The sequence below is a fragment of the Vombatus ursinus genome, unplaced genomic scaffold (genome assembly GCF_900497805.2).
Source record: "Vombatus ursinus unplaced genomic scaffold, bare-nosed wombat genome assembly UNPS02014779.1, whole genome shotgun sequence".
Lineage (NCBI taxonomy): Eukaryota > Metazoa > Chordata > Mammalia > Diprotodontia > Vombatidae > Vombatus > Vombatus ursinus.
Genome location: NW_020954557.1, coordinates 2621804 through 2633271, shown reverse-complemented (window position 1 = coordinate 2633271; position 11468 = coordinate 2621804). Strand labels below are relative to the sequence as shown.

Sequence of the window (11468 nt, the reverse complement as noted above, 5' to 3'; positions counted from 1 at the left end):
CCCCTACTCACAAGGCATTGCACTGAGCTGTTATTCATATGTACGTGATCTTAACTTTGATGTTCAATAGTCAGATTGTGCCTAATTGTGGGTAAAAAATCCCGATCCTCTATGGGATCTGCCTTACCTCTTTGTCCCCACTCTGGGATTTTGAGGGATGTCAATAGTGTTCAGTACTGAATCATGCTTCACAGCTAGTCCTAAGTCGGCAATAGCACAGGCTTCACATTTTTTCACTAAAATATTCTTTGATTTTAGATCTCGATGAGCAATTGCAGGTTTGCCTATGAAGCACAAAGAAAAAAATGAATGTATTTTTCCACATGAGAAAAGGATAATCAACTCAGAATTATTTTCAGAATATCCTCTGAACAAAATAATTACCGTCTTCATTTCCACATGAGAAAATAGCAAATATTTTAATACAAAAAAAGTCATAAATTCTATTCAGTCCTCAGCAGACACTAAGCAAAAGACTAACAGTAAAGGATCAATAAAGACTTTTCAACTCATACAACTTCTTTCCTCAGACTCTAGCCTTTCCTTGTTAAACTTGCATATATCTGTGTTAGGGGGTGGAGAGACAGTAAGAATTATTTAGCTTTGGGTCAGCTAGGTGTTACAGTGGATAGAACCCTGGCCTTGGAGTCAGGAGAACCAGAGCTCAAATCTGGCCTTAGACACTTGACACTTATTAGCTATGTGACCCTGGGCAAGTTACTTAACCCCAATTGCCTCACCAAAAAGCAAAATAATAATAATAATTATTATTATTTAGCTTTGTAATACATTATTTTTAGCATCACAAATTACACTCCTAGTTACATTATCCTTCAGTACATTAAAATTATTTAAACACTATGTATGAAATAATTGACTACAAAGGAAAAAGTATATAAAGCAGCCAGAAGGAACCACCTGGGAATTAATAACTTGCTATGGACAGTATAAAAGGTAGAGAAAACTCAAGAATTTACTGAAGAGTTGACTTCATCATGGAAAAAAATGTATCTTTAGGCTCATTTAATAGCCTTGAACAATGCTTAATTCAATGGTGCTTGATGAGTTAAGACAATTTTTTTAAAGTGCCACCTATTTCATTCATATTTTTCAATAAAAAAAGAATGCAAAAAGCAAAATATACCTTGTGTTCCAACTATCTCCATATGTAGATGGGCCAGACCACTAGCTACTGAAAGTGCCAATCGGACCATACCATCCACTGTTACTGTATTTCTATTTAAATAGTCATATAAAGAGCCCTGCTCATGGTATTCGGATACAAGCCACAACTGAGTCCAAGTTCCATTATCTGAAAAGAAAAAAAGATCCTTGTTGGAATAAAAAGGTAAATGGAAAAGCCCAAAGAATAATAAAATTAAACTGAATTATGAGCAAAGCCAGGATACTTCTTTCTTTGAAGGTGACACATAAAGCCATTCATGTACATTCTCTGTACACTTCACCATCACATTATGCAGTAGTGATCTGGTATAAATCCAAACCATAGAACATTCCCTTCTGCCTTCACCCTGTATCATTTCTAGTCTACCAATGACTGCTGGTAGTAACAACCAAGTTGTAGGGGGGAAAATGCTGGCTTAGTTATTAGTAGAAGTTTATTCTGCACCTCAGGTCTATAAATTTTGCCCTAGAGTACTTTCAGCTTTCAAGAATAAAGGCAATTATAGAAATATACAGTATATGCTTATATATAATATTACTGGAGCCAAAACTTATGTCATTACTAGTTTCACAGTATTCTTTCACTGCATGGTTACCAACTGAACTGGTTAATTTTTATGATCCTGGTCTCAGAATCCTGGTATTAGTTCAAGCTGTGAATTTATAGATTATAATATACATCTTTTTTCTTTCTAGAAAGATAAATGCCTAAAAAACATAGTCTATCTGTGTTCTTAAGGAAGCCAGTTCATCCATGGGATCTAAGTCCTGGGCCATCATGGCCTGCTCCATTCTGGGAAGTGGTCAGCTAAATAACAACCATTCATGATGTCAGTGAAGATAATTAGATTATGTGTCTCATCCTAGAGATTACAAAGTTCTTTCCAAGCTATCCTTTCCAATAGACTACACTGACATTCACTACAAGACAAGAAATATGGTTTGCCTCCCCCAGCCCCTACTCAAGATTCACCAACATTTTTCAAGGAAGTATTTGGGAAAATCATTTGTCACTTGAAACCGTGTCATTTACAATGGCTTCTAGACATAATGAACGTTATAAATGATATTAGTCTGCCTAAGATTATCCACACAATTTCTTATTACTACACTGATAGATTTGCTAAATTAATTTAATCAATGATACATGTAGAGTACTTTGGAAATCTTAACACACTATTGAAGTGAGAGTTAGCATTATTATTATTATTACTACTCAGATTCAAGCATGTGGACCTTAATGTTTCAATATAAGGTTGGGAGATGAAGGAGGTGACAAGGTAACCATATTCTAGCTGAAAGTACTTTATTGTACAAAAACACCCCACTAGTTTGGATCAGTTTTTCAAGTATGGAGGTTTCTTTAGAAAAGACATGTGTCTAGCACGATCTAAATTGCCAAATTAGTCCTGAATAAATCATTCTCAGTTTTTCCTTGACTCCTACTCACCCCAAATCAAAATTTAGGAGGCACAGGAGGCAGAAGCACATAGAAATCATGATGAAGTAAACACAAATGTATGCCACAGGTTAAAACATGACTAAAGCACTTGTGAAAATCTAGTTTTGAATCATTATTTCACAATGAAATGAATATGGAGGGGACTATTAATTTTCAATTATTAAGGATAATGGAGAACAAGGAAATAGATGATTAAAGGTACAGAAAAATTTTAATGGTCCTATTAGTTAAAAATAATGACAAGCTCTCTCTACCTTTCCGATCTTTTTCAAAAGTACTATTTTCTTTCTTTCTTTTTTGGAGTGGGAAAAGGGAGGAAGTGTGAATCTATGATTTCATCGGTGTGAGAAACTCTCTCCCCAGTACAATTTGGTTATTCTCTGTATTCCTTGAGAGTTGCCCAGGCATTGAGAAGATAATTTGTTTCGGGGCTGGAGATGAACTCAGATCTACCTGATTCCAAGACAGCTCTCCATATACTATACCACTTGGCCTCCTTAACCACTAATTATATGGTTAAAAGCAATTATATATTTAAAATAAATTGATTCATTTCCCCCTCTCCTTTTCCTTTCCTGGCTGCTAAGGTAGATGCTAAGAAGCTATGAAATAAGGTAAAATTGGAATGAATATTGAATTTGAATCAGAGGACCTGGATTCAAATCTCACTTCAGATGCTTACTACCTTTGTGCCCCTGGGCAAGTCCCAATTTCTCTGGGCCGTAGTTTACTTTTCTGTAAAATGAGAAGGTTCAACTAGATGGACTCTGAGATCTCTTCTACCTCTACATCTAAGATCTTATGAATTAAAAAGCACAAAAGACAAAGAAATAAGACATGGGTAATCTATCACTTTTGAATAATCAGGAATAGGCCAATATTTTATGAACACTGTAACTAAAAACCATAAGGCCTTTCCTTTTCCCTTGCAACTCAGAAAGAAATTTCAAGGTAGAAATAGATATTAAATGGATTCTAAAACCTTAACCAGATGTAAACTGTGTATTTTTACATGCAAAAAATCAAAACAATGCTAATTTGAAATGTCACTGTCTTAAATTTTCTTGAAACCCCTCTCACCAAGGTTTGGTGTATTAAGGAGTTAATTTTTATTAAATTCTCCAGGTTCACTAGATAAAAGATCTACAAGTACGAAAAGATTCTACAAGTACGAAGTACAATATTATTACTGTCTAAATGAGTTCACTCAACTACATTTGACTTAAGTTGATTATATTGCTATCAAATATTACCTTTTTGCTATAGGAAATAAATATAATTTTTCTTTCATCACACCTATATGAAAAAAATTGAACACTTTTCTGTTGCAATAAAAATGTGCTTGCTTTCACCTGAAAATACATTAAATACATTTACACAAAATACAGAACTTGGCTGGAAATACCTTTGTTATCAGCAGCAATGAAGCCAAGGATGTTTTCATGTCGCAGCATAACTGTTTGGTAGATTTCTGCCTCACGAAACCAAGACCTTTCATCTCGTGAGGAAAATATTTTCACAGCCACATCTTCCCCACACCACCTGCCATGCCATACTTCACCAAATCTACCTTTTCCTACTATTTCCTGAAGAACAATTGTCCTTGCAATTGTTCTCTGGACCAACAGAGGTAAACCTAAACAAGAAAGAGTTGGAATTTTTGGTTAAAATAAATATACATTAGAAGATCTAAAACAAACATCATAATTGCCATCATTTTAGTATGAACAATCAAATCATAGTTATAATCTTCAATAACTTAGAATAATTAGAATTGTCATACCCAATGTTAAATACATTATTTTAATTCAATGTCAAAGTGTACTTAAAAACCATCCCAAAGCATCAAACACAAATTGCTATTTATGTACTCAAAATTGAATATTTCTCTTACATAGAACTTAGCTTTAAGTGTTCTTCCCCCACCTTTTAAGCCAAAGAGTCTTTCTGCTAGCCCTCTTAAAATGTGTATACCTCTCCTCTTTTACCTATCTCATCTAGTCAAGAGAAGCAACCAAATAAGTGAAAATGGGTCACTTTATTAATCACAAAAATTTAGAGTTGTAAGGAATATCAGAAGTCTAACCCATATGCAAAAAAAAAAAAAATGTCCACCACAACATATCCAACAAGTTCATCCAGTCTCTGCTTGACACTGTCCAGGAGAAACCCACTACTTTCCAAGGGAGCCCATTCAACTTTTAGGAGAGGTCTAATTGACATTGAGCCTCTGTGTAATGTCCATCCATTGTTCTTAGTTCTGTCTTCTGGTGTCAAATGGAACAAGTCTAATTCTTTTCATGTGACAGTCCTTTAAATACTTGAGGACAGCTATGGTGTTCCCTGAGTCTTCTTGTCTCTAAACTAAACACACCTAATTCCTTTAACCTATCCTTGCATAACATGGATTGACGATTAGTCACCATTCTGATAAATCTTCTCTTTTAAAAAGCCATGCTTACATGCATCACAGAATAAGAGTTTTTGAAAGAGTACTTTGTGAGATCCTGGGAAACCAAAATAATATTATTACAAATCTTAGAAGATGAAGAGCAAATGCAATATTCAAATCAGGTTACCACTTCAAATTAACAGCAGAGTACAAACTTTGGAAGGAGTCCAAGGGAATTTCTCCCATATAGAAGGTATATAGAATTACTTATTCTTGGAAATTTTACATATTGAATTTATGTCAATTTTGATGATAGGATGGGGAGAGCATTTGTCAATACCAGCCTCACATCTCTACCAGGTATAAAAGATCCCTGGCCCTTGCTACTCTGACTCAGATATTCCCCTACATCTGGTCTTTATATTACAGATCTGTCTATACCAGGTAAACACAATCTATAAAGTCAGCTACTCTGGTTCTAAATGATTATTATAGTTCATTGGAGAGAGAATGTCCTTAAGATTATTAAATCAATAGGAATGATTTCCAGTAGTGAATCAAGATTATTTTTTTAAGTCACATCATAGTCCTCTCTAACAAACCTTCCTCACATCCTCACCCTTGAAGATTCAGCCAAATACACAAATAAGTTATTAACAATAACAACATTCAGCATTCATATAGTGCTTTCAGATTTGCAAAGTACTTTGCAAACATTATCTTCTTTTATTCTCACTGTCCTGGAAGGCAGAGTATTTATCACTCTCAGTTTATAGATGAAGAAATTGAGGCAGAAAGAAGTTAAGTGAATTGCCCAAGGTTATACAGTCAGTAAGAATCTGAGATTGGATTTGAACTACCATCACCTCTTGTAGGAAGTCTTTCTTGATGCCCCTAGTTGTTAGCATTTTGTCTCACTCAAATTTTCCTGTACATATCTCTGTACATATTTTGTTCTCCAAATAAGATCTTTGAAGGAAGTCATACTTTCATTTTTGTCTTTGCATAAGCACAGTGCCTTGTACATAGTAGACACTTAACAAATTCATGTTAGTGAGATTGCATTAATAAATAATAAGTAATTTCTCACTTAGATAATTGGGGAAAATCAACCTCAAAATGACTAACATGGTAGAATAGCTTATATTTTTATTTTATGGCTCACTAAGACATATAAGCTTTATAGGAAATAACCTTAAAAATTAGTTACAAACTTCAGGTGCAATGCCCTAATTTACTAAGAGGGCTAGTTTCCTGTCTTCTTCCTCCCATTCCCACCCCCATTAGTTTAAGAAAGTATGTATAACTACAAAAAAAAAATTGCAGGACAATATTGCCCAGTGTACTCAACAAGTAAGTGGAGATAGTAATGCTTAGTAAAGAGGTCAGGTTTTATTTTTTGAAAGAGTGACCACAAAAATAAACTAAACAAAAAGTCCTTTCATAAAAAACTTAGGAGATTGTATTACTAAAAACAAATGGACTTTGCTTCTACTTTTTGGACCACAAGATTTCTGCAGATGTACTTTCTATGGATGGTTATAGAAGTTGAGTGCTTTCTGTCTGATAATAAAAAAATTTATGCCTGACACTTCTGCATCATGATGTCATGAGCTAGAAGAGCTGCCACCACTTCTAGATCATTTAGAAGCCTTTAGAAAGACAAACCACTTCTTAGAGAAAAGAAGCAGGAAATTCTTAGAAAACAGTTGCCTATAGGCATCTCAGAAGCATTGAGATTACAGGGGTTCTTAAACTGGGTTATGGGAACTTTTTCAAATAATATTTTGATAAATATTTCAATATAAATTGTTTCCTTTGTAATCACATGTATTTTTGCACTTAAAGACATTAACCTGAGGTGGGGTCCAAAAGAGTGACGCAAAAAAAGACTAAGAACTCCTTTAAAAAGACAAACCAATTCCCATGGCAGCAGGTAAGAACAGTCAAATTCCCTTTTCTTCCATTGGTACAACTTATCTCTCTGACATCTGCTTCCAACAGCAGGTGGAACAAAGGAGTGAGGACAAGCCCAAGTATATTCACTATCAACAGCACAAAGGAGCAAATTTAAGTTCAAGGCTACAATTACAAATGAGAGGAGCGAGGAAGAAGTTATCCACTTTTGCTTCTCTGCTCTTATGTTTTTTCTTAGTGGATGAATTGGCACCCGCTAACATATTCCCTCTCACCTTTCACAAGCAATATGTTAATCTTTTTGTTGAGTCCATAACCACTAACCCACCATACTTATCATTGCTACAAAAATTTGTTTGAAATTATACCCAAAAGTCTTCAAAGTCCTGATGTAATTACTGGTTTATTTTAAGTAAATATCCTGGAATAATCAAAAGGCAAGAGGTTATGCCATAATGTAAAGGATTCTAGGCAAGAAGAGAAAGAATAGTTGTCTTCAAATATTTGAAGGCTATCATGTGGAAAAGAGATTAAATATTCAGTGTAGTGGCGGTAAGACCCAAACTTGTTTTCTAACCATACCATCAATGCTATGGCAGGGATATTGGAAACAAAAGAGAGAAAAAGATATTCCCTAGCATTAGGGGGAAGCATTTTGCTTCTGAGTTTTACTTAGAAATGAGTAATGAGTACATACCAGATCCAGACCCAGATGTAGTCATATCAAAAATAAGATCTTTAAGAGTTTTGCCAGCATTTACTAAGTTGCATTCATTTAGTGGTTCTTCCACATTTTGCCTCTTTTTCTTTTTATAAGTGCATTGACGTCTTTGACAGGTACATATAGTCAACATTGCAGCTATCGACAAAAGGCAAACTGGTATGGTAATAATTATGGTCAGCTCCACTGGTCCTAGTTTTAGCAATTTTGGAGATGCTGCAGCTTAAAAAGAAAACAACAGTGAATCAATCTATTTTAAACATTCTTGAAATAGCAACATAATTAAAAATACTTTCATGTCTATACCTTGTCATTTCCAAGCTGTGGTTCATGAACTTCTATGGGATACAGAGTTATGACAAGATGTCCAGCATGTTAAATGACTCAGTAGTGACTCATTAAATGACTCACTAAATGTCTCTAGATAACATTTACTACAATCACATTATAAAAAGAAAACAAAAACAAGAAAAGAAAACTTTAGACAGACCTGGAAAGAGGTATAGAATGAGAATATTTTTGGTTTGTTTGCTGTTTATTAATTCAGTTACTTCTACTTTAAATACTAAGAATTTGTATAAGTTTTTAATTCCTCATTTTATAAGTTTATTTAGTTATTTGTTTTGGTTAATGGTTATTTTATTTACTTATTAATTTTTTTACAAACAAACTCAGTATAGTAAACATCTGCTCTCTTAAAATAGGAGAACAATTTCTATTTTTCAATTGTATATACATGTTATTATTAACAAATTAAAGGAATTACTGAATTTACTTTAGTTTTTGTCATTATACACTGTCTTAAACACACATTTAGAGATAGAAGAGATATGAGAAGTCATCTAATCCAAACACTTAATTTTACGGATAAGGAAATGGAGGTCCAGAGAACTTAAATTCTTTTATTACTTATGTGCCCAAGGTCACACAGTTAATAAATATCCATTGACTCCAAACTCAGCATTGTTTTTTTTGTACCACATTGGATGGTGCAAATACTATCATGTGGGAGTCCATTGTAGTTAAAATGAGAACTTAATATTAGAAAAGGATAGTAAGCTCTGCTATAAATTGTGCATCCTTAAAATTATCTTTACCAAGTGTTATTGGTTCTCTATAAGTACATAATTTTGTAGGCAATTGAAAAGGTAAATGATGGGAGAAAAAAGTATAGAAATAGTTATGGAGGTCAGATTAAGGGAAGTGGTGAGCAGAAGGAACAAAATATTTGCTAACCTCCTAAAAGCATCAGGTATTGTAGACTGAAGAGAGCACATTTCTACTTATTAAAAAGTGCTTAATCCCCTTCTTTCACCATTTCTTCTTCCAACAGGTGATACCCATGATATTGTTCATGGAATAAATGCAACTGATTTGTGTCTTAGGTCCCCAGTTTTCCTTCAAGGCTCACTTCACATATGGAACTACTCTATGTCATTCCCTGCCCACCCCCCCACACACACAACCTATTCCCCCTGAATCTTTTCTCTCCTTTCCCCCCCTCATATTATCATAACTTTTTGACTGACTCTCTCCCTTGCATATACCATATTCTCCCTTTATAGTAGTTATTTGTGTTTCTCTTCCTCAGCTACCCCTTCACCCCCCAACCCCACCTACATCACAGTGGAAATAGAACTAGTTTTAGTCTGAAGAACTGGGTTTGAATCCTAGCTCTGCCACTGACTATATGTTCAACCATGGCAATGTCATCTCACCTCATGGAGTCTTAGCTTCCTCATACACAAAATGCAGCAGCTGGACATAATGACCTCCTTCGGGTTAAAAACAATAGTCCAATCACATCTGTTTTTTCAATCCCTGTGCCTTATACATAGTAAGTGTGCAATAAAAGTTTACTTTGTTTTATTATTAGATGAAAAGCTCATAAGTTTTACTTCTCTCTTCTATTTTGCTTCTCACAAAGCATAGGCTTGTTCAGAAATTAAGCTCAGTTCCTAACTCTGTCCTGGTTGAACTATGTATTTCTTCAGTGTGCAAACCATATTCCCACCTCTTTTCTCTGGGATTTTAAAATCCCTTTGGGGTTTTGAAATCCTATTGCTGTGGGAAAGGAGAGAAGAACTGTGGAGGCTACTTATGGATGGATACCCACTATAATATGTAACAGAAAACATCTACTGTTGGAAATATTCCTTTAGTTCTTTGAAGAAACAAACAAAAGACAAAATAATCCATGGTCATTAATCCATTCCTTTGGATTCTTGTGTGTAGTTTTGTTTTTTGTTTTTTGTTTTTTCACTTGGGAGGTAAGGACAGAGGAGTACTTAAATATCATTTAAATGTTTCTCCTGGCTTTTGATAAAGCATCCTTTTAATTGAAACAGCAAAATGGCAGTTTAAAGAATCCTTACACAGTTACAAAGAATGCAAGCTGTTCTAAACCTAAAAGACTCTTCTACTGCATATTCATCAATTGGGGTGACTGTAAAAAGAAATTGTGTAATAAGCTCTGACAAAGGCTTCCCCAGGTGGGATGCCCAGCTAAAATGACAAGGGTGAGAGGCCTTGAAGGACAGTGGAAAAAGCACTGGATTTAGAATCAGTGGACATGGGTTCAAATCTCTTCTGTCACCTACTATTTGTAAGACTTTGGAGAACTCTGTGGGCCTCAGTTTCCTCATGTGTAAAAGGAGGGGGTTGGAACTCAATGGCCATTAAGTCCCTTCCAGATCTAAAGCTGTGATCCTGAATAAAATAATTCACACTGATGTCACACTTTCCTATTGATACCCATCCTGGTATTTATAGCTAATTTTTTCAGAGTTGATATTAATACCCATTTTATAGACTTCAGATAGACCTACCTAAGAATTTAAAATTTTCATTTCTAAGCAAAGGATAAAAAATGACAAATAATTGGCAAGCAACAGAGTATTTTATTAAAGGACTACTTAATTGGGAAGTATCATCTTTCTACTACACCTGTTTCAAAATGGTCAATCTAACACCAAGAAAGCTTTGTCTGAATGTCATAGAATGATACCACAAAGGGGGTGAAAATGCTGATAATCTTTTATCACTAGTCCCTGAAAACATTTTCATTCACTTTTTGTCATCCAAATATATCACCAAGAATCTATGCTGCCTTGTTTAGTATATAAAAATGTAATCATTAAAGTGTCAGCTACTTTGCTTTTTAAAACAGGCATTACCCAGCCAGATTCTCTTATAGCAACAGAGTAATAAATCTGATGAACAGATTTTTTAAAGGATTTAACATTTTCAAAGTTAATTGAATGCGAAGATAACTGTAGCTTGTTCACCAATACCCACTTCAGAAGATGAAGGAAAATATTCTCACAAGAACACATCTTGGTTTCTCTTTGAAGCCATCCCTTCTCTTCCTACCACTGCAACCTTGGCCTCTGCCCCTTGATTACCTGGGTCTTACAGGTAAGCTTTTACTTTACCTTGTGAGGGCCCAGAATTTTAGCCCACTTCTCTCCCAACTCCTGATGCTATCCAATTTTACGTTAAAATCATACAAAAAATGTGACAGATGTAACCATAAAGATAACTGTTCAAAAATCTGAGACCTGACAATAAACTAAAATTTTTGAAAGAAAGACAAGTTCAACTAAGGTGTCTACTGATGTAAAGAGGACATCCTAAGCAAGGTCCAAACAAAAGAAGAATTCCCTATGAATCAATAACAAGGTTCTCCAAATGTTCTTTTCCCAGGTAATGATAACTAATTATACTATAATAGCCAGGATATTACAAAATCTCTTCAGCAAAAACCATCATTTCTAAAAAAATCAACTTAA

The 11468-nt window shown here is 34.6% G+C and overlaps 1 protein-coding gene across 3 annotated transcripts in view; it reads right to left on the bottom strand.

Annotated features, from left to right (window-relative positions):
* The window catches only part of LOC114045863 (activin receptor type-1C), a 48303-nt gene that overhangs the window by 7727 nt on the left and 29108 nt on the right, over nucleotides 1–11468 (bottom strand). The window contains exons 2-5 of one of the 3 annotated variants that reach the window (XM_027866029.1): nucleotides 7654–7893; nucleotides 4053–4283; nucleotides 1145–1312; nucleotides 128–284 (exon numbers count right to left, since the gene is read on the bottom strand). In XM_027866029.1, coding sequence (XP_027721830.1) covers nucleotides 128–284; nucleotides 1145–1312; nucleotides 4053–4283; nucleotides 7654–7893 — 796 coding nt within the window. The remainder of the gene's footprint in view (nucleotides 1–127; nucleotides 285–1144; nucleotides 1313–4052; nucleotides 4284–7653; nucleotides 7894–11468) is intronic. The other 2 variants (XM_027866030.1, XM_027866031.1) reach the window with 2 other exon arrangements.